We start from the raw sequence: 24,285 nt of genomic DNA, 5'->3' as shown, positions 1-24,285 counted from the left end.
TGAGACGTCGTCTGATTTCAATATACTAGGCTTCGCAATTTATTACACTGATTTCAAATATACTTTAAAAAAAGTACTGCAATCGTATATTAACGTTTCCTGTCACCGTATACAATAATTTCGCAAAAGGCGTTGCAGAATGCGCACGATGATCACAGGAGCGGTCGACCATCTTCGTACCGAACGAAGCCCCCTCTCGATGTATTTGTCGATAGGACTTTCTTTTTGAGTCACTTTCTAGACGGACTATGATTTACTTCTTATTTCCGTCGTCGTCGTTCATCTTTTCTCGGGGGACATTCCTCGGGGGGCTGAGTGAGATAAACTGCGAAGCCTCACCTCGGGGCCATTCTCCATATCGCCTTTCCCTGGTGCTTTGTCACCCACATCGCCTTAGGCCTACTTTTTATCCACCCCCCTTGGCCGTCAAAAAGGCAGGGTGGAAAAGAAGGGCGCATTAACGCATTCTCTTCGTTCTTCTCCGCTTTCCGATTTCATTTCGTTTCTATCAAAAGGCAGGGACGAAAGCGGCCACCAGGATCGTGCGGGAGGGTGACACCAGATACGCCATTTGTCAGCCCGCCAAAATTTACTCCCCTCCTCCACCCCACCTCCATCGCCTCCCTGTCGGCGCGAAAGAAACAAAAAACGCGAAATATACAAACGGTAGCATCCACACGCGTCATTCCGAACGCCGTTTCGGGCATCGGAAGTCGCCCACACGGCAACGTACACGGAGTAGATCCTTCGACTTTGGGAGTGAAACCAGCAGTCATTTCCCCCTCTGTGATCGCGCATCCATGCAGCTAATACGGATAAACAATCGCTTAAGGACTGATTCACAAATTTGCGTTTCAGTACGATCGACTGCGTTCCAGCCGCTTGAAACCGGGTACGACGAGAGGATACATTGACACACTGGCTCCATTCGTCGGGCAACCCTGGAACTATTCCGATCTGCGTGTAACTAAACTGCAGGTTTTGCAGTATCTGAAAAATTAATTTCACGTGCTATCACGCGAAATGTGTCCCTTCTAGTAAGAATGACCCGCAGAAGCGTTTCAGAACTACCCTATAGATGTCGCTAGTGGGTTCTCTCGTAGCAACTTGCGCTTTCTCAATCAAACGCACATATTGGATCGAGCCTTTATGGCTCTTTGCACTCCTCCACAACGACGGGTTGCGCGGAGCTTGGTTGGCACAGCAACCATCCTGCCGTAACGCAGTCGCAAGCGGACGTGACGCAGTTGGTAACACTTCAACTCAAATGTGTGAATCGGCCTTTACTCGCCGAGGGACGGCTAAATTCCACTTCGTAGTGTTCGGCGTTACTGTGCACTGTTTCCACCACATTAACGTCCCGAATAGACCCTTTTCAAAAATTCTGTCAAGCAACATTGGCTGATGGCCATTGCTTGCACGTGATTGGATCCGAGTTGACGCCGAGTGGTGACGCGTTCCTCGTGTCCAACACACGGTCAGATCACGTGATCAAGCGATGGCGGACAGATGATGGCGAAGGCGTTTGAAACAAGTCAATTATAAAACCCCCGTTTTTTTGTATTTTTGGTTTTTGCTTTTTGATGAATTTTGCAGACCTGTACATATCCTATCTCAAGCTTGTGTTTCGGGGGATTTACTGCAATCCGAAACTACGGGCGATGGTAAGCGACGATAGCACAGCTAATTAGCTGGGGCAACGTTGACGTCTCTGTGGTGTCACGACAGCGACGTTAAACACATTCCAAGTGCACTTTTGCTCTCTTTATAAAAGTTGAAATCGTAATGTAAACCCTGAGACTAAGAGATAGAATAGCGTCCGTTATTTGTTTTTTTGTTGTTTTTTTTTTTCTTTCTAGTTTCAGAGTTTAGACTACGATGCTTCGTAATCGGCTCGCCGGCGAACTTTTGCTTCTAAGAAAACTAGCCTGCTGCAACATGATACCATGCTGAATTTCAGATTAGCCCCCTCGGTACGCTGACCTAAGGCATTTCTATTTTCGTTTACATTAATTCCACAGCTCACACAGAAACTTTTTTGGCCGAAATAGTGTTCTATTTAAACACTGATGGTTACGTCAAATACGTGCATGCACATGCACGTATTTGACGTGCATGTGCATGCAGAACTTTAATGTGCATGCACATTAACGTTCTACAATGAACACACGCACGAAATTAGTTCTAGGTGGCGAGACAAAAATCCAAAAGAAAAATAAAGAGGCGCGATACTTCGCGGGGTTGGGATATGATTTATGTGCGATTATATATTACGCCGGTGAGTCTAATTTCCTTCGCTGTCACCGACGCCGATTTTGTTGTAGACAGTTCTCGTTTTATTTTTTGTGTTGCTTTACGCGTCTAATCTTTCTTTCTTTTATGATCCGTTGTTTAAAATAAACAAACAGTAAAGATTTGTGGCGTGCGACGTTATTAATTTCGGAGATTGAAATGTCACTTGCAAGGGCTGCCCGCTCAGAGAGCGATGTTGCGATTCTTTTCTGTTTTCCTTAGCTGTTTGTATTTTGGTTTCCTATTGTACCTTTTCAAGCAACTGTCTCAGCGGCGACGCTTCATTTTTCTCCGTGCTGCAAATTATAATACTTGCGATATCACCAGGGGGAAAAACAATAAGGAAGCAGCAGCTAAACTGGATTCAAATATTTCATGGAAGCGTAGTCTATCATATGAACTCCGTCGTTTCCTTTAGTTTCATTGATATTTTTGGACGCCTCATTTTGTTATTCTGATAATTAGTATTTTATAGTTGATTACAAATGAGAATCGAACAGTAGGCTGTCAATGCTGCAATTAGCTACTGTGCTGAAGTCGAGGATATTCTATAGTCTACTCTTATCTGTTTGTCAGTCCCGTTTGTCTAGAAGTTCTAGAGAATCTGGCTTGCATATCGCTTTGTTATGTCTGCCGATAGCTACCATGAAGTAGCCGGTTTACCAGAGCTGAACTGTTGAAATGAGACACACTGGCTAGATGGCGCAAAACGCCGCCCGATTGAAAGAAATCAGCCGCATGTATCTCTTCATTCGTCCCAACCAGGACGGACTGATTGATAAAGTTATTGATCATGAAGTACTTCACTGATAAAATCATTCGCCTTCGTTCACTTTCCTGACAAACTAGAAAGTTAGACACCGTATTCAACACATTTCAATTCATAACCATACGTGAATGCTGAAACGCGGTGTGCAGGATTTTATGTAAGTAGACCAGTAACATTTTTCGTATAATTGGGCTGCACTCGCGAATTTCCACACTCCATGTATCAAAGTCTTTCTGCTCCTCTGGAATGACGTCTCTAGTGCCATATAACGCTGTGATCGCCCAACGACGACCACACTAAACCGATGGCAGACGACCCGCAGAAGACCGTCAGAACTACAATAGCCTCCGGGGACGGACATTCCCTGTCGCTAGCACACGCACACACAGACGAACAAAAAAGCAAGCATGCACAAAATCAAACCGTCCAACATGAACTCATTTTGCCTCCGCCAGAGGGATATACTATGCTCACCATCCATCCATTCATCACCAGGACCCACGTTGGGACATGTCTCCGCGTCCTTTTGAAAAGCGGTCGCTGCTGGAGGGGAAAGGAGAGAAGAGGGAGAAACAGTGTCGCCATCTATCCACGTCGGAACGCTCAAAAAGTCATTTGGGGATGTCTCCCCCCCTGGCAGCACTCGGGACCAGAAAAGCGTACCTCGTTTCGCTCTACCAGGCGACGGAACAAAACATATCCGAGAGAAAAACGTAACCACGTGATCACAGAGAAGCCCGTGCAACGTTTAGGGAGGAGGGATGGAGGTAGGGAGGGAAACACAAGTCCCTAGAAGATCGTTAGCAGTTACCGGGGTGCCATCAAGTATTCATTCCAGGTTCCGGTGTCGATGGCGATGGGCCTATTTCTGGCCGAGGAGGTTGGCCCGAAAGACGTGAGCCTGGAGAAAATGACGGGTCGTTGGGGGCTCTCTTAGCTTAGGGGGCCTACGCGGCGGCAGTTAGTTTAGGAAGCCACGCTCGTTTGTTCGCCTGTGGAACGCCGCAGTGGGATTTTGTGTTACTTGAGCAAGCGTTGAAGAGGCGAAAAGTTGATTATACCGACCTCGAAAGTGCGCCTGCAGTTGTAGAGAGTTCTTGAGATACCTCACTAATTATACTTCTTCTATTTTTTTTTTTTTTGGAAATTAACAAGGAACGCGGGTTCAAAATCATCAGACAGGGTTAGGAAAGTGCCATCGATGAGACCAGAATTTTCACGGCTGCTGTCCTGGGAAACATATTTTAATAATGTATTATGGTGTATTGCCAATTATCACTTCACACCCATTAGTAGACATACGCAGCGGTAGATAACGTTGGCCCAAAGGAATACCTTCTTTATTTCAAGCGACTTCTTTTAAAATTATTCTCGGTCCATGACGAAACTCCCTGTATAAAATTGGAAATGAACCTGCTATTTTTGTGTGTGCGTGTGCGTGCGTGCGTGTGCGTGTGTGTGTGCGCGTGCGTGTGCGTGCGTGCGTGCGCGTGCGTGTGTTTGTGTGTGTGTGTTCTTCTTCAGAGTCCCACCAAAACTTTATGTTTAAACATCTGCAAACACCTTAACCGGAATGTTCCCTAGTCCTCGGTAATGCCTAACGCAAGCTGTGTTCATTGTTTTAATAAATACAAGTGCAAGCCACTCGCTTGATCCCTCTTCTTTGAGGCGTAAACGCTGTTTGTGATGATGTCGCACACCAGAAGATGTCCAAACATTTTTGGGCTCTGCAACCGACAACGATCTAAGTGATTGCGATTCATTCCAAAACTAAGATATGGTCACACTGTTGGGTAAATTTGTATGGCTACAGCGAAAAATACATAAAATAATATCTTGGACAAGCTATATTGAGTTTTTGTTGTTGTTGTCTTTTCAGAAAAAAAACAAAAAAACGTCGAAGTGTAACGCTCTGCCGGCAGATAAAGTGTCAGCAGATTATGATTCATTTTTTAATATGTATAAATTCATTGTAAACATATCGTCCTTATCAAGCAGTGGGCTCATGATGTGTTCTGTTTACGATGGTGACGCTTTGTTTGCTCTTTCTTTATGTGCATAATTGTGTTTTATTATGTAATAGCGTGACCGTAAACCCACTCCGATGCTGTAATGCATCGGCGCTGCAGAGATTCCTGCAGATAAATAAAAATAATAAAGACTCGTACCAGTTGCACTAAGTCATTACACTAGCGACGTGGACGGTTATAGAAGTGTATCGAGCTCACGAAGAGCAATATGTAATTGAACGAGCTGAGTAACTGCATACAGACGACGATCAGTTATTCTGCACGTCATTCATTATTAGCTGTCCGATTCTTTCTGCAGTCGCCGCAGTGCTATCAATGTGTTCCTTTCCGCAACAATCTAACGCCTATTCGTTGTTTTCTTTCTTTGTAGGTTCATTAACGCGAGGCGAAGAATCGTGCAACCAATGATCGATCAGTCTAATCGAGCAGGTAAGTCTGACGCAGCCATTGCCCCATTTGCTTCAATTACAATTTGCGTACTTCGTGGAGAAATAACAACAACAAAAAAACAAAACAAAGAAGAGCTACACGGAAACGGGTATCGGGCGCTAATCAAGATCAATGTTGGTTGTGAATTTTGTGTCTATGTAGAGCGGGTGATGCATTATCATCGCCTGGACTGACCCAACACCACCTAGAATAATCAAGGCCGGCAAACGTATCCTCCTCTTCCATCACGGAGCGTCGTCACGGTCGTGTGGCGCCGACTTGGCAATTGGAACCGAGACCGATGCCGAGTGTCGTTCGACGCGTTGATTGGATACGACGCCCTGCCGAACTCTGACGCGGCAATCGTTTCCAATCAGTATATTCGCTCGATCTAGCGGCAATGGCTGCATCAAAAACCTGCCGCCTGGGCTTTGATTATTCTAAATATCTCTCGACTGACCTCACTGTGTGTCGATGATCAAGTGCAGGTGATCTGTCCTCTTTTTTTCTTTTCTTTTCTTTTTCCTTCTAGAATCGGATGTTTAGTTTTGGGAGAAAAAAATTAATAGAAATGCCGTACGTCCGGCGTTGTCATCTTTTGTCTGTGTTTGTGCGTGCAGTAGTATTTTTGCTGGATGTTTTCTTTTTCATCGTCACTTCCTTCCGTGTCACGGAGAGGACCATTAATGTTTTTAGTTGTATGGAAAAGTTACTACGGCGTTCCGCTACGAGCAATTCGCGTGCCTGCCGGTCCCTCTTTTGTTATGGACGATTAAGTTCCGCTGAAAGAAGGTACCCAGAAGCCCAGAGGCTGTCTTTTTTTTAATGTTATGTTTTATTGGACAGATATGAAGACAACCATGGCAAGTGGCCTTTCGGACGCGGATGTATGTGTCGGCGTATAGCAAAAGAAGGCGCGTCTTGCGTTGGCGGTGGAGTTCATTATCTTTTGATTGATTAGTGTTCTTTCAGTCTCCGTGAGGGAAATGAGTTTGATCGTTAGGGGTTAAGAACGTCCCTTACTACGCTCTATACCCATGCGGAAATCAGTCTCGAAATAAAGAAAGCAACACATTACTGCATTACGTTGAAAGATTTATTTGCGCAAAGAAATACCAGGTCACTGAGGATTAGCGTGACATATCAAGCGTCACGCGAAGGGAAGCCAACTTTGTGTTATTATGGATCATCCTATCTGAAGTAAAGTGGAAAGCTGGGCGAGTTGAAACTGGTTGAACATGATGTCTGTCTGTCTTCCGTGTTCCGTTCCTGTCCCTGTCCTCGTCTTTTTATGCGCTATTTTTTCATCACATATGACCGAATTCTTTTCTTATCTGGAAGAATCGTTTTATTGTACTTTAATTTTATTTCACAGTGTTTAAATCTTTTTTAACTATTTTTTATTTTATTTTACTAGAAATATAGGATTTTGGCGCCATTGTGAAAGCGAGGATTGTGCCAAGCATTTAAGGTGCTCAGAATGTATATACGCACTAATGTATCCAATGATGAAAAGAAAAACGGTCGTGTTTTATAGCGATAGTTTCGTGTATAGTTCAGAAATGAATAGCGAAAAAATAAAACTGCTAAGATTGTAATGTAGGTTCGCTCCTTTGAGGTATTGGTACATCGTAAAAATATTTATACAGTACCCTATTCCAGTAAAAATACTTCGCTACAAAGGAATTTACATTATGTACCCGAAGACTCACCTCTTGGTAAATAAAACCCCGCTCATTCAGGAATTTGTACGGTGTAACCCTGATCATCTTCGATAAATTCAACTAAAGTCTAACTAGAAAGCTACTCAAGGCTAAAGATAACTCTACTCTTCTCTCAGAATCAACGATATGATTGCCACACAGCCCACGTTGAATCCTGGATTGTTGCCCGATATCCCCCACTGGTTCTTAAACGTGCGCCTAAAAAGAATTTTATTTTTTACGCATACAGGTTAAATTAAATTTGAACAACAGTATTATTCAATTGCGGTAATTCTTGTTATACCTCTAATCTACCAGCCACGTTTTATTTTTTCTACCAACAAATTTTCGCGCAAATTCGAAAGTAATTGTGTCGTTAATTTTCACCATAGCTAGAACTAGACCGTTACTCTAGAGGACACCCTACCGAAAAATCCGGTTTAACTTTTCGCTATCCCGATTATGGAACCGGAAATTTGTTTCTGGAAACCCCCAATCCAGATTGCAGACAAAGGAATAATTTCTGAATACCTAAATTCCAGATAGAATCCGGATAGAATCCAGATAGATTTCCGGTTCCATAATGAAGTCTAATTCCTTAATAAAGGAATTGTTCCTAACGACTCACGAGGGCAACAACTAGCGGCAAACAGACCTGTTGTAAAACGAGCAACGCTGTCCGCGGCGCCGAAAGGAACCCTGGGAACCGTCTGTAGCAGGCGACGGGTGCTACCTTCAGGGCGGCAGAGGCAACGCAGGCAAGCGAGCACGGACAGGCGCACAACTGCCTTCCTATCTCTCTTTCTTTTCAGCGTCATGTGGTAGATGATATGGAAGCATACAGGAAGTCCCCACGATTCATTGCGCGCTCGGAACGCGGACTTTAGGGATCTTTGCAACTGGTCTGTAAACGCCCCGGCTGTTGTACCCAAAGCGGTGGTGCATCGAACGGCGGAAGGCGGAACGTGGTGGGAGAGGAGGGTTACTGCTCGTGGAAGCAGTGTCGATTGGCAGTTCTCCAACTGAGTTAATCGAATAACGTGGCTTTCTTAGCACCAAAGTAGTGGTTCCGTATGCGTTTTTCATCTGACCTATCTACACCTTCCTCGTTTGTTCTCGTCTCCAGCCACCTGGGAGACATATCCGGTATGGGCGATGAAAAAAATAATAAAGCATTTTAACCTACAAATAGTAAAAAATAAAGTGAGGAAAAACGAGGATCGTCGACGGTTACGCGTATATCCTGGATGTCTTCTACTGGCGTGGAGACGGCAAAACATTGTTTTCGGCCATACAGGATGTGGCGACATTCAACATGGCGTCCTTGTAAAAAGGCGTATAGACCTTTTTCACAAGGGCGCCGCCATCTTGAATTTTGTCAGTTGCAGTATGTGCGACAGCATTGTTTTGCCGTTACCACGCCAATAGAAGACAGTTATCGTATAAGCGCAACCGTCACACATTCCCGTTTTTGCCCCCCCCCCCTCTCTCTCTCTCTCTCTCTCTGTAGATATACAGGTTGAAATGTTTTATTATCGTTTCGTCGCCCATATCGGATGCGTCTATTAGGTGGCTGGGGACGAGAGTAATCGAACAAGATCTATAGACTAAGCGCAAAACGAGCGTTTTGGTAACGGTAATTAAACATGAGGAAGATACATAGAAAGGGGAACGGACAAATTGGAATGGTCTATAGACTATTCCGATTATCACCTTCTGCGTGCTGCCGTCTGTATTTACTTGGCTGCGGCAAATGCTGTCAGCATGCGCTGTAGTGTTTTTTTTTTTTTTTGTTTTTTTTTTCTGCAGACGATCTGATGCCGCGTATCTGTCCACAGCCCAGTGACTCGGCTTTTTTTTTATTTTTGCCTGGGGTGATCTGCGTTTCAAAAGTGTACGGAATGTTTGAGTGACCGCGTTTGGGCGCTTTTATTGGTTGTTGTTCTTGGGATGGGGTTGCTGATGTTATTATTGCCTTTTTCTCCAGGTGGGACGATAGGAGGCGCAAGTGCGGCGTATGGACCTGACGGTGGAATGGGATACATGATGGACGGCAGTCCGCAAATGCACATTAGGCCACCAGGTCAGTATAGTACGCGCCTTTTTACTTTTCACCAACACTTTTTATGCACTGTTTTCTGTTCACTCGCTACTGTTTTTGTTTTGTTTGCATTACTTAGTCATGCTTTCCATCACGTTCTTCTAAGGATATCATTCCCTAAAGCTAAAGGTACATGTTGCAATACCCGGAGTAAAGTTGATAATAGATTTATCGGAGTAAAAGATTCTGAGGTATTGACCCCCCGAGCTTATGCGAGTAGCGCATTTGAAAAATTGTTGCTTCAATATTGATATAAAAATCTCTACCGCAACCTGCACATCCCTACAGTAACCGAAACGCGCTTATTACAAAATGTAAAATGCAAGTTGGTATTTTGATTCCACGTCTTCGAGTGCGCATTCTTTTGGGCCCGACTTCAAAAGCTCGTGTTCGACACTCGCGTGTTGTAGGAGTTCATTAAATCACAGCCCCCAAAAAATACCCCGAGCTACTGCCAAGGCAAGGAACTCGAATCCTTGGCAGTCGGAGTCTGCGAAGAATTTCTTGTGACGAAAAAAGCCCTGGCATTTTTGGACACTTGGCTACATCGGGTAGGCCAAAGTCGCGAACGAAGCTACCTATTACGAGATGCCGATAACTTACAAACCCATTCAATCTTTCAAGATTCGTGGAATTAGTTTCGTGTTGTTCGAAGACCGTCCAATGGGGGGGGGGGGGGGGGGGGGGGGGGGGGGGGCATATAGGCAGGCGTGTGTTGGGCGAAGTTACGTCGCCGGAATAAATAAGCTACGCCTAGAAAGAATATCGACATGCCCCAGGTTATCTCGTGCCCACACTGACACGCCGCTGGGTGTCGTGCACTCTATTGAAAGTTTTACGAGAACTTTGGTTTTACTTAGATTATCATCGGAACGCGATGATAATCTAATTATCCGCGTTTTGCCACTGCTATTATTTTTTTAATCAATTAGCCGACTGATTAGCCGCTCACGTTATGTCCCCGTGGCCGCATAACTCAGTCGCACAAGCCACCTAAGTGTAGCTTTCGTGGCTTTTTCTTAACAAATCTGTAAAGAATCAAAATAAAATATTTATTTTATTTTTATCATGGTTTCAAAAGTTTTGGTATGAGAAAAAAATATGGTTGTGGGTTAGGGGATACGGTCCATTCGTCACATGCACACTCGTCACAGGACGATTGGTAACAGGGCGATTCGTCACACAGGAACATTCGTCATAGGAGGACTCGTCACGCGGCCACCCGGTCCCACAATAGTTCGTCCCCCCCCCCCCCCCCCAAAGTTGTATTGTTCAATTGCTTCGGGCGGACAAAGTGGCTCACCTCATATCTTAGTATGTGCTTGGCTTCCCGAAAGCGAAGAATTTGTAACAAGCGCTTTAGCTTCTGGTTTGTTCCCGAACATTGAATGTGGGTTCGGCCTCACAAAGTGAGTCACCTCTTATCTTAGCATGTCTTCCGCTTCTCAAGGTCAAAGAATTTGTAACAGACGTTTTAGCTTCTAAGTCCGTCCCGAATGGTGAATGCGGAGGCCATACAAGAGCGTCTTTTTTTGAACTCGGACTACATTCAAAATTATGGAGTTGATCGCAACAGAGAGAGGTCGAGCCATGATGCTGCAGGAGGGGTACTCGTATACATTCAGCAGAAAGAGTTTCGATACTTATTGATTTTGTCGAATAGGTATGCAAGGCAAAAGTGAAAACTGATTTGGCTGCCAGTCGGATTATTGCTCGTTCAAGCCAGCAACTGAGATCAACCTGCTGAAGACTCGTAATATAATGAAAGGAAAAGCGGAGGAATATTGTAAGATTAGTTTTCCTAACCATTGGTTTATGTGACAGTGGGAGATCGTGAAACTCTTCATCAGGGAATGTGGACAGCTGCTGAAATTTGCGATTTACTATCGTCCCCTGCCTGATCGATGTGACCAGTTGCCCGCATGACGAGTCATCCTGTGACGAATATTCCTATGTGACGAATCGTCCTGTGATAAACGTTCTGTGACGAGTGCGCATGTGACGAATCGCCCTCATCCCGTGGGTAAGTTTATACAGCCTTGAAGCTAGTCTGCCTTCAACGAGCGACTTGTCTCTCAGCTGTAGATGTGCACTTTAGCCAGTGCAGTGCAACCGCTAGCCTGGGGTTTTTAACGTGCACCACGCAGTAGTGATACACGACCGCACGCCAGTACCATGCTCATCCAGATCGAAACGGTCAGAGGTGGGGATGTTTTGGTGTGAAAGCACAAGTTCGCGTTTTATGGATTCGCGAGCAACCTATGACTGGCTCTCAATCGAAGGGCTCGTGCCAGAGCTCGTGGTGTGCAGACGCGTTTTCTGCACAAACACCTTGAAACGGCGATTTTTGAAAAAGATGGATTATGAGGGGATTGGCACCTTTTCGAAAGGGGTAAAGTAATTGTGTTGTATGCATGCAGCCATAAGTTAGTCTGCCTCAATGGGAAACTTGTCTCTCAGCTGTAGATGACACATTTAGCCTGTGCAGTCCAAGCGCTAGCTACGGAGTCTTTAACGTGCGCCAAGCAGTAGTGACGATACACAACTGCACGCTGGTATGATGCTCATCCAGATCGAAACGGGCAGGGGTGGGGATCGCTTCGAAGGGGTTCGCTATCCATCGGTCTCCCCTGCTTTCACGAGCAGGTGTGTGTTTGGCCAGGTGACGTAATCGGTCGGGATCATCCTGCTAAGGCACGTGGTGTTCCCTCTACCCGTGACGCAGGCATGCAGAACCTGTCGTGCAGTGACACGTCGATGGGCATGGGCCACATGGGAGCCATGGGCAGCTACCCGCAGATGCCGCAGCTGCGGTCTCCTCCGCAAGCGATGCTGCTGCCGGGACACCCCCACGCCATGATGATGGCGCCCATGAGTCATCCGGGCCTGCCGCCCCAGGGCTCGCCCTACGACGGACAGCACATCATGGACATCCACGCCAGCTAAGCGGGACGTCCGCGCCTCGTGGCTCTTCCTCCGTGGCTGCCATCGTCACTGTCCCCCTTCCTCTTCTTCTTTTCCTCTTCCGACCTCAGTTGGCGGCGCGTGCAGTCGGGCGAGAGCGAGTTTTCGAAGACGCGCGCGGACACGGGAGCTCGCGACTGGTGGCGCAGCCCAATCGGCACCGGCATTCGCCTTGCCGGCCGAAGGTGGCGACACGGCGCGGCAGATTCCGGAAACGATGCGGTGGGCGGCCGACGGTTTGCTGGATAACCACCCGAATTTTGACAACGGTTAAAGTTTAAAGGTAAAAAAAAAAATGTATCCTGGCTCGCCTCCGCACTTCGTTCTTCCCGGACCTTCTCTTGCGATTAAAAGTGAAATAATTACGCGAGGCATTTGCGAAAGATCGAGTCTGCCCGACTGCACACCGCACGAGTATTTTTTTTATTCCTTCTTTTTACTTTGGTTTACATCAAACGCAACTCGGCAGAAATTCCTTTCGTCATTCGAGTATCACTAAATCGATGCATCGAATACGTCAACCTACCCACACGCTTACCGCGTTTTAGAGCGGACGCTTTGGCCGACATTCTGCTGTACGAAATTTGCTACCCACGACTTGACGACGCCAAACAAAACGCCGGATCGCGCGACTCCGATTTAACGACTATGACGTCATTTCCGTTCATTATCTGGTGGTTTCCTTCACGGCCGCGTCATGCGACGCTCGAAAAAACAAAAAACAAATGAGGGATAGTTTTGGGAGCGTCAACCAACTTGTGGATCATGGCCGCGGTCCTCACCTCAATGTGTCTCGTTGCTCGAGTCGCCTAAACTAACCACATACTTTTTTTTTTCTCTCTTTTTTTGTCGGGAGGGGTTTTTAATGGATGTTGTTGGCGACGCAAAGGAAGTTGAACTGCACCAAGGGGTGATCGATGATCGGTGTCCTGAGACAGCGAATGAGAGCCGTGACAGACTCGCGGAGCAATGGAGACAGACGAACCACGCAGCGTCGCCGGTAGGACAGAGCGTCCTCCAGAGATGGGTCTGTAGACCAAACGACACTCTTTTGATATACGTAAAGAAACACATCGTTGTTCGCCACAGTTGGTTTGTTTTTTCCTTCTTCGCTTTCTTTTTTTTATCATTATTATTTTTTTTTTTTTTTTTGCAAAGGAATGTTCACTTTCATAAAGGAGCGGCTGAAGGCGCTTTGTACGTACTACGAAACTTTGTAAATGCAGTTACTTCTTTTTGCTTTCACCGGTGAATTTGTGTCGTCTTTCTTTTTGTCGAGGTGTGTTTCTCTCATGATTCTTTCATTACTGGTATTTCCTCTTTGCGTGTATGGCTGTGTAAACAACTCAGTCCTGATTTTTTTTATTTTTAATTTTTTAATTTTAGGGTTTGGGAGCGGACTTTGGTTCCTATTTTGAAGTTGAAAAGGAGGAAAGTTAGTGATGAATGGAAAAAAAAATAGGAAGTTACATGCATCATCGTTTGCGTTCTCTCTCTTTTTTTTTTTTTTTTATCATAGTGAGTCAGTGTATTCCCAAGAAGGAAATTCAGCCTTTATCCAACCTCGACATTGAAAACCGTCGTTTTTAAGGGAAGAAACGAGTGTAAAATCTCGCAATCCTTGCATGTTATTCTCCTCGCCGCTTCATGAAAAAGAAAAAGAGTCTGTCTGATTATTTTGGAAAGTACATCACAACCAAACGATATCTTTGACGCCTATTCTATGCTTGATATGAATTACTGATCTCTGCTAAAAAAAAAACTTCTGGTGGCTAAGTGAGTTTATGTGCAATCACTCACTTTTATCTGTTTTTTTCTTTGCTTAGGATAGGCTACTCTTTCTGCTAGTTTATTTTTCTCACTTGATTTGTATTTTTGCGTCGTCTCGCCGTCTCTCTTTTTCCAAGCCCCTTTTTCTTTAAGCGAAGAGAGGCGAAAAACAAACAAAAGATACGTATGTAAAAAGCATCTACAAAACGGAGATACCGAAAGAAATCTCTAGTTATATATAAATATTATAAATATAAATAGTTTAAAATATTATTCAGTGGTTATCTTTTCTTCTTTTTTTTCTTGCTTTCCTACAGGGCCGCTATCTTTTTTCTGTTAATGTTATTTTTATTCTTCGTGTTTTACTTTGGGTATCGTAAAAGGCATTTGTCAGCCGTTTCGATTCTCAAACGTTCCCCTAGATGTGTGTGTGTGTGTGTGCGTGTTCTATTGCTTAACTGGCATCGATTGTTCTTTTTTTTTGCGTGTTTCTGAGACCTGTCATGTCGTGTTTAGATGTGCGAATGTGCGCGCATACATGTACGTACTGTAAAAAAACAAACAAAAAAGTGGAAAGAAACGAGAAAACAAAAAAACACACACGCAACGTTTCGTTTTTATTTTGTTTTACGAAATGTATCTTCCTCCGGAGTGTCGGGCCGCTCCTCGCCCCATGTGTGGAATATCATTGCCGCCTTGTTCGCACATTGTTAATTTTCGGCGTTCCATACACCACCCACAGCAGTTTTCTTCTCGACTCTGTGTACGAAAGCCTGTCAGTGTCAGCCGCGAGAATTTTGCATTTGTTTTTTTGTTTTTGTCCGCCACGTACATACAGACACACACACTTGCACATGGTGCGCACGCATACACACATGGGCACGCGGAAAAAACAAATAATGATGAAAAAAAAGACAAGTCTTTGTCACCGTGACAACAGGGAGAAGTGTCGCAAAAACAAAAAAAAAACAGAAAAAAACGTGTGCCTCCCGAACCCTTCAGCATATTCGTTGCAATATATTACGCAGATAGTTAAACCCTGATGATGCAAATTGGGTCCGAGTTTTTGACTGCCATTTATTGTATCGTACTCGATGATCGAGTACTGCAGTCGGTCTTAGCACAGAACGGTGGTTTTTGTTGTTTTCGTTGTTCGAAATCGGACGTAAAATAAGTCAGAGTTGTGTTGACTTTGTGCCATATTGGTGGAAGGGTTCGGAGGTTCCTTCTTTACGTGAACGTGCAATTTTATTTGTTTCTTTTTAATTGTATTTTAACAGTTTTTTTTTTTTGCGTGTTAAGCGTTAAAAAAAGACACAGCCGAACTAGACCAATACATTTTTTTTATTGTTTTTTATCTCCCTGTTGGCACGTCTATTGCAGGGTATCCTTTCCGAGCGTGTCTCTCCAATCAACCACCCATTTGTAAACTAGTTTGAGTGTTTCATTCTCGGCACCGGCGCTCTTCTTCGCACTCGTGTGTGTATCCATCGCTTGAACCTGATTTGTTTTGTTTTCTATTTAGATGAGAAGAGAGAGGTAGGTTGTAACCTAAAGAAAGAAGAAGAAAAAACATCGCAAGAATTAAAACGAGCGCAAAAAGAAATTACACTGAAATGGATGCGTTCGCTCTTCTGTCGATAAGTTTCCCCTCTGCCGACCCTCGTGGTTTTAGTTATGCCTCGAAGCGTACGTTAAAATCTGATCACATGTTTCTTTTTTATTGTTGCCAGATTGAAAAATTGGCATCGTGAACGCCCGTTTGGCGGGAATGTCTCGCATACAAGAGTGCGCATGTGCATTGCTGCTATATGTATGGAGAAAATAAAATATACGTATGTTGGTTCCGGTTTCTGACTAATGTTCGTGGTCGGTTTCAGTATTGCATATGTCTTGTTTTTCTTTTTTTCTCTCCCTCTCTTTGTACATAAAAAGAAACCGGTAGCCGTTGGAGCAGTTGCCTATTGCAGTCTGGTTTTTTTTTTTTTTTTTTTTTTTTTATTTCCAAGCGCAAACGCATTGTTTTTAATTCATAGCGGAGGCGCACGAAAACGACAGATTTTATTTCTTCTCTGATCCTGTTATTGTTATTCTGTAGATCTTGTCTGTGTGTGCTTGGGGAAACAAATTGTGTCAAACTGTACACTTTCCTGCGTTTTTTCTTCCCCTCACTCTCTCTCTCGCTCGCTCGCTCGAACGTTGATGTTCTCTGTGTAGAAGTCTTACTAATTGTGAAATAAAGAGAAAAGAAAAAAAAGAAGTGAAAAAGTACATCGGACTGTCACGGCCTCAACTTCTTTTATAATTAGTTTTAGTAGATCGTTCCGATACCTCCGATAGCCCCGATAACGATACTATGCATGCGCAAGGGAGGCGGTGGTGGAGTATCGGGTATCGCTATCGAATTCATGGAAACTCTCTAATAGATCGTTCCGATAACTCCGATAACGCTACCCGGTATACTCCGCAGACGCCTTTGTGCGCGTGCATCGTATCGTTATCGGGTTTCGTTTTCGGAAATGGGGAGTTTTAGGGAACTGTTTTTGCACATCAGATGTGGTACGATGGGCCTTCCGGTACATACTGCGCATGCGCGAGTCTTCTGCAGTGGCGCAGGCGCAGTTCGTACCGGAAGACCCACCGTACCGTATCGGATGTGCAAAAACGGTTCCCTAAAACTCCCTAATATCGGGACGATTTACTCAAAATCCCGATTCTCCGATACACTGCCTGGAACCCAATGCGGGCCCAATCGGAGCCATCGGGGCCAATCAACTGTCTTGCGGGTATCACGTGACCTCAGCGTGACCTTGGGGCACGAAGCGTTATGAGTGGATCAGAGCCGTCTCCGAGCGCACCCCGAATGGCTGACGCGGCCCTCGTGTCCAGTAAAACGTCGAGAGTGCGTGCCCAAACAATAGCCGACTCGAATAATTGGAGCAACAGTTGAAAGATGGCGCGCACTTTTGAAAAAGGGTGTATGTTATCTCCTTTTGGCCAGGTAAACTAACTTTTCTTCCGACAAGGTAAAAGATGGACTGTACTAACACTTCTTGAATCTTCGAGCCTAACGATATGTTCGGCTTCATTGACCTCCCGTGTCATTTGGTTACATGCATGCCTGCTTAGGATGGTGCAACTGTGTAACGTATTACTGCTTGTTGCGCTTCACAGGGAACGCTGGTGCGTTTGGGTAAGTCGACATACGCAAGACCACCGGGACGCAATATGTTGCCGAATGCGGCCGCCCTAAGATTTGCAAGTGTGCATGCGCTTGTTCAAAGACTGGCTGTGTATCGCTCCGGAGTAGTGGTTTTGCGCGTCGGCGCTGTGAGGCATGCCTGCAACTCGAATAGACCGATCTCACAAAGCGTTCGGCGCATGCCTTACTCCCTCCTAACTTTAGTTCATAGGGGACAGACGGTTGTGCATGCGAGCGCTCGTGTCGTATCGTGCTCTACATCCGCAGAGGTCCAGCGAGGTCGTCGCACGTGCAAAAAGACTAAAGTTCCCCCGAGAGCCTCTAAATGAGCTGCGCTTAAAGTGTCGACACTCCGTTCCCCTACATTGCTACATTGTTGTGGGCGCAGCCATTTTGGTTCGTATGCAGAGATGACGCAACTGCCGATCGTCATGATTCAAAAGTGCGACTTCCTCAACATTAGATTCGGTGTTAGGAAGCTCACGTAATATTTGCTTTGCTCTTTCGCGAACTGTTTAAACATTCGTGGAGGGCGGAAAAGCGTTTTCTGAGATTTCAGATAAAGCTTCAAATAATTGGCAACCATGGTTTTAAGAAACAATATGGCCAAGTGTCGTTACTCTGAAGCGAAGCGTACTTAGTGGCACGAGTTCCTTCCATGCATTGCAGCAGCGGTGCAACGAGGTAGAGGGGCTTAGAGCGATAAACCGGGGTTCCGGTCTGCACTCGAAAGTGACCCCCATAAGGTGGCTGCCATTGTACGCAAATTTGATCACTCGTCCCATGACCAAACCAAATACGTGACGTCACAGGAAAGATGGCAGCGCCCATGCATCGGCTGGCCCCAGCTGGGCCGGAGCTTGTTGAATGCTTTGTTGATTGTCGTTCGTCTCGGCGAGTTGATTTCAGACGCGGAAACCGTCATATGAGGCCGGTCGAAAGCGACTTCAGAGTTCAGCGTGGTGTCTGACGTAGGTATAACGTGAAAATAAGGAGGAACGGTGTGCATTTCGCTGGTGACCGACGGGGATATTGCCACAGGAGAGACAATCTGCCCTACGTTGCTCGGACCTCGGATTGATTCGGATACCGCTAGGATAAAATTTAAGGCTACGTTTCTGTGCTCTCGTTGACCATCGGAATCTTCAAGGTCTGCAGTGAAGCGTGTGCCATATATCTGGATACACAGTTAGCGACGGAAATTGCGTGAGTCGTGCTTGGCAGTGTGCAATCGTGGTGCAGCTTCGTTCAAATGACCGAAGGCTCAATTTGGTTGTGCGGCGCACCGGAAAGCTGCCTTGAAGCTGGTAGTTCCCGTGCCGTGTTAAATGATGCTGTGTTGCTTCCCAAATTGTTCCGGCGTAGACGGGCACTTTCACGGAGCACAGGTGTGCGGCGCACCGAAGAGCTGCCTTCAAGCTGGTAGTTACTGTGCCATGCTTTAGGTGATGCTGTGCTGCTTCCCAAATTGTTCCGGCGTAGACGTGCACTTTCATGGAGCACAGGTGTTGCAGTTGGTATTGATTCCGCTGGTCTGTCGCACGCTTCGTCGACACAAAAGTTTCATCATCACTCGTTACGCGAATTGCAAGCATTATGGACATTTCATTGCGCGTGTTACCTACCCAGTCCACCCGCTCACGCCGCTTTCCGACGACAGTCTGCAGCGGCTCATGACCAGAAAAGTGCTCCCACATCCATTTCAGTTCAGTTCGCCCACGGCAGTTGCCGAACCCCGAGGGAGAAAATTTATTCGGACAGAATGCCACTAAAGCAATGCAGCTTCTTTAGTGGTCAGGGTAGTCTCTCTTCTGTCACTTTTGTTATATTGTCACTGATGCTTGCTCTAGTCCTATCTTTTATTAATATTTACTATTATCGAAAGTTCCAGACCATGCTCAACTGTCATCGTATACGTCCCGGTGGAGGTGCTGGGTACTATACCCATAGCCTTCACTCAGTGTGCACCTTGGCGGCTCCTCAGCCGAGTTACCCAATAACGGGACAAGGGTGGCGGACTATCCCGCGTCTTAAACCCCCGGCGAGCCGTGAACCAAGTCCTATCCCGAGCCCAGCAGAAAGACCGCAAGACGAGCAAGTACCACAAGAACGAACCTCGAAAATACACCACGAAGAACCTGAAATCCGAGTCGGTCGCTGCTACCAGCAGGAACCACCGGAATTCGGTCTTTCGCCAGAAAAACCGAAGCTGACTAAGCCAACAATGACAAACCTGTAGCAGCGAACCGCGTCCACTCCCACCATTGTTTGTATGCCCGTCGCACCTCACACTCTGACGCCCTTTCACGCATTGTATATGAAGACGTCGAGGGCTGGATTGAACAATATGACCGTGTTGCCCACCACAGTGGGTGAACAGACAACCAGCTCCTGCAGAACCTATACTTCTCATGGAAGAAACTGCCAGGCACCGGTTTGAGAACCACGAATCCTCCTCAACGTCATGGGAAGTTTGCAAGATCAGGCTGAAGTGCACGTTCATCAGCCAACGTTGACGAGAGAGAGCCGAATTTCTGATTTTGTCCAGGACACGGCCCCAACAAGAGCGTCACTGCCTTCGTGGAGGATGTTTTGTGCCTGATCGAGCACCCACGCCAACCCTGGTGCTACCGAAGACGAGAAGCTAAGAATCCCATGTCCCTCATGTGAGGGACAGCACCTTCGGCAGCCTTGTCCGCAACCCCACGATAACAGTCGAAGGGTTCATATCACCCAGGCTTCCAACATTGAATGTACACTGCAGGCCCGAGCCTGTCACTATTAACAACTCCCGAGCGTCTCGACACTCGAGTCATCCAGCTGCAACTTCGACGCCAGACTCCCAGGCATCCGCAACATCATCCACATTGTTGTCCGGGTGGAGATCAGGAAGCTACTTTCTGCCATCAGTTGCCCAGATTTTATTTTGATTGCCGTGATTGTTTCGGAACAAGTTCGACAGGCATTTCAACTAAAGACTTCTTCGAGCAAAGCGGCATCTGACGAACCGAGGGCGACTTATGCCACAAAGTCACGACTTCCACCACCGGCTACCCGTTAGTATTCAATGCCAATTCAACGAGACACCCCAACGCCGAAGCATTCCCGACATCGGAAAGAACCAGTGTAGGTTCTCGCTGAACAAAGTACACCGAAGAAAACGGAGGTGCTGCGAATGGTCGACCGAAAACCGCTTTGCTACCACTGCATGAGGGCGACCATGTCTACTGGAGGTACCCGTACCAGTGAATAGGCCTGCAAGACTTTGTGCCGAACGACCTTCGACCACGTCTCGAGGAGCGTCTGCGGGACGTTGGGGATTATCTTCGGCGGCCTTTGCCCCTGGTGCTGACATTACCCCGAAGCTCCTGATCCCCGTCACCCCGACGGGAGGTAAGCACGATAAAGCAGGTGAGCAGCAATGCAAGGACAATTGATTTGGTGTTGGTTGCCGTCCAAGGACAATACCTAATAATTTGCTGACACCCATTATCTGTGTCCATGCAATGAAGCACACAATTTCCAACTTTGACGGAGAATGCCGCTGAGTGACTTGAAGAAATGGAATGGTTGGTTGTTCTCAAAAGTGGACACCAAGCATCACCCGACTTCACTTTGCCACAGGGGACTTAGTCAAGTCGCAGTGGTCGCGGGATGCAGAAAAAATCGCCATTACGAAATGGAAGTGAAATGGCTTGGATAGCAAACAAACACTGTTGCCTGTTGCCAGCCATCAAGTCAACACTACAGCAAAAGGCGCAGCCACGTAAGCACTACATGCCCGAGCTTGCTGCATTGACACAGAGAACTACCAGGAAAATTTGCGGATTAGAAGCCAGCTCTGCAGCTTCAGTGCATCAAATATCAGTGGCCGCACATGACGTATGATTACAAGACGGCATCTGTCGGTCAAAGCTGCTACTCGACCAAACTGAACACCGACGTGCCAGGAGCGTCATCCTACATCAAGGAGCACAGTTATTACGACTGAACGCCTGACACGAGACTGTCGCAGAAAGAACTCGTTATGGAACCATTTCCTAAGAATCAATAATTATGCAATTAAGTGGAAATAAACATATTTGATACACTAACCAGATAAACATATTTCCGCTCGCCTTTACGCCTTCAGAGTCTCTACACAAAGAATTATGTTCACCGCACGTGCTGCACCTTTTGAGGACACCCGCATCTCTAACCTCTCAATATTAATTAATGGGACATACCAGCCTGGCAGACTGGTTGCATTGGGCAGCGCTCGTTCAACTTCTCCTGAACATGTGGCGCTTCGGAAAACCAACTCCAATGATGTGAAAATTTTGTTTATTAATTTATTCCCTCCAAGGGCCCCTGTAGGCATTGCAGAGAGGATACTTAAAGCCACACACATGATAACATCAAAGCACACGGATATTAATAAGCACAAACCGGGCCCAGCTACCAAAAATAAATATTACACTCGTAAGAAATAATTATTGCTGCAGCTTGTTCAGTGCAAAAACAAACACACCTTTGAGCATCCGGTTTAATAGTATGGATGCATTGTTATATAGCAGGACACTTCCTATACGTATGACACAATAGACCCCTTGCAATTTGCAAAACCCCATCAAGCAACATATCTGTGACCACTTTTTTTCGGCGTAAAGCACACGAATAGGCCCCAGTTCACGTCAAAGACTAATGCAGCATTCGAGTCCAATAGGCGCTGAGCCAAGTTCCAGTGATGGCTGATATAACATTCTTCTCGAACAAATGCCCAAAATATAAAGGCCTTGGGTAATTAAAGTAGTAGTTACTGTAATCCGTTTCATCATAATTTGGCAAACAGCGAAGGCTACAGTCGGTCAGTCAGTATGTACGTTGGAGAGAGGCACATGACAACATATCACAGTGTTCACCTGCACAGATTTGTCACACATCTTCGCTCCGTCTCTCCGATTCGGTTGAGGGGTCCGTGGCGGTTGCCCTTTTCTAATTTATGGTGAAAGAAAGTATAGGCGGCCCACACTTCTGAAAAAAAAGTCTATTGAAGTGATCGAAAGGGGTGGTAGTCAACATTTTTCAACTTTCTCAAGAGCTTCCTCGCTAAAAGGTGCTGCGATTATGCAGTTGCCTAGGGCTGAAACAAATTTCCCTGGGCCCTACGCCCGACGCATACATTTCGCGTCGATTCTCAGACATTCCAACGTTCAAACAAAGCTAAGAGAATGCGAAAATTTTGTGCTAAAGGCACTCAAAGTTCTATCAATCCTCGAACACATCCGGGAATCCGAACGCCGGTACGGCGATACGGCTGATGCTGTCTTATAAGTGTTAATATCGAGATGATACAGAGCGATCTTGCGCAAAAAAGGTATGAAGTCTCATTCCTTCATATTTCCCCATTATACCTGCGTCAGCGAGCACGAAGAAGCCCTAAGTCGTCGGAAAGCAGCTGCACATCGCGGCTACCGCGCACCAAACAAACTCGCGTCCGCCAGCTCTGGGCGCAGCCATCTCACCGATGACGTCACGGCTCTTTGGAGGTCACGTGACGAGTGGTCACATTTGCGTACAACATGGCGGCAACCGGGGGGGGGGGGGGGGGGGGTACCACTTCTGAACTTTCGATTTATCACTCTAAGCCCCTCTACCTCGTTGCAGCGGTGGTGTAGTCAAGCTGGCTGGTACTCACCACATTCGACAGAAGTTGGTACCACGAGGGCGCCACAGTATTTGGTGCCCCAGTAGAATTCCGGTAGTGATTTATTTTATGTTCAGCAACACACAGCGATCCGGTAAGAAGATTTTCTTTCGGCTAAGTTCCTGTAATACCTCTGTAAAAACCAGCGCGCATTGTAGAAAGTAGTAGGAATAAAAGAATGCGAGACAAATGGAAAAGAAGAGAAAAACCGGAAGCACGCCGTGGTCCGCCGATAAGAGGAGGTAGCAAGCTTGCTTGCACACAAGCTTCGGTGGAATTTACCGATGTTTGGTTGGAAACAAGCTCGCAAACAAGTCGGTTCGTCACAATAACCAACTCGTCAGACGCGAACTAATAAAATACCGATCGCCGTACGCTCAGTCCTGGCGTAAATGTAGCCCTGGCGGTTGAGTCTGGATGCCAAAGTTTCGAAACTTATCTGATTCAAATGTCATAAGCAAGTTTCGAAACTCTTTTTTCCAGTTTAGAAATGGCTGCCAACAGTGCCTGTGAATACATTCAATTCAATTCTGTTCAATGTTTATTTACCTCGTTACAATAGCAGGGGCTGGAAAGAAAAGCTGTTGAAACAGCTACATGGGTTCCGGGCGGGAGATGAATGGCGTTTGCTATATACCGATAACGGGAACCATTTCCTCACCGACGTCAAGCGACACTATGACGTCACGGTTCTACACCGAACAGATGCAGGATCCGCAGAAGTATGCCATATCATTCCATTTTGATTACCCTAAAAACATCAACCAAAAAAAAGGGGGGGGGGGGGGGGGGGTTCCAAGTCACGGAGATGCAATTACGCACACATGTAGCAGTTTAGCGTCTGGTTAGGTCATGTGCTTTAAGCGCATCTCTGAAATCGTGTTACATTTTACATATAGTAACAATGCTATCAGGCAGCCCGTTCCACAATGCGGTCGAAAGTTGTAATGGTGAGTACTTACAAAGGTTTGTTCGTGGAGTAGCTAAAAAAATTGGGCTGTGTGTATGTTTATACAGCCTTGAACTAGGTGTGCCTCAACGGGCGACGTGTCTCCCAGCTGCAGATGAAAAATGTAGCCAGTGCAGTACAATCGCTAGCCTGGGGTCTTTAACGTGCACCAGTAGTGATACACGACCGCACGCCGGTACGATGCTCATCCAAATCGAAACGGGCAGGAGTGAGGCTCGAGCCCAGGATCCCGGGGTTCTGCAGCGCGAAGTTTCGCTCCACGTTCTCCGAGATGGTGTGCGCTAGCCCACTTGGCAACCGATCCCCCTCGTGGAGTGGCTATGGCAAGCTTGCGACTGTTAAGGCCTGTTCACACATACAGCGGAGCGC

At 46.2% G+C, this 24,285-nt stretch overlaps 1 protein-coding gene across 2 annotated transcripts in view; it reads left to right on the top strand.

Annotated features, from left to right (window-relative positions):
* The window catches only part of LOC8029488 (homeobox protein Meis1), a 356,592-nt gene extending 340,263 nt beyond the window's left edge, over window positions 1–16,329 (top strand). For both annotated transcript variants that reach the window (XM_042287647.1, XM_042287649.1), the window contains exons 12-14: window positions 5,462–5,520; window positions 9,211–9,306; window positions 12,050–16,329. In XM_042287647.1, coding sequence (XP_042143581.1) covers window positions 5,462–5,520; window positions 9,211–9,306; window positions 12,050–12,270 — 376 coding nt within the window. In that variant the 3' untranslated portion in view covers window positions 12,271–16,329. The remainder of the gene's footprint in view (window positions 1–5,461; window positions 5,521–9,210; window positions 9,307–12,049) is intronic.
* Window positions 16,330–24,285: the final 7,956 nt, after the last annotated feature.

Source organism: Ixodes scapularis, unplaced genomic scaffold, assembly GCF_016920785.2.
Source record: "Ixodes scapularis isolate PalLabHiFi unplaced genomic scaffold, ASM1692078v2 PGA_scaffold10__122_contigs__length_95168666, whole genome shotgun sequence".
Taxonomy (NCBI): domain Eukaryota; kingdom Metazoa; phylum Arthropoda; class Arachnida; order Ixodida; family Ixodidae; genus Ixodes; species Ixodes scapularis.
This window is presented reverse-complemented; position numbering and strand designations above follow the sequence as displayed.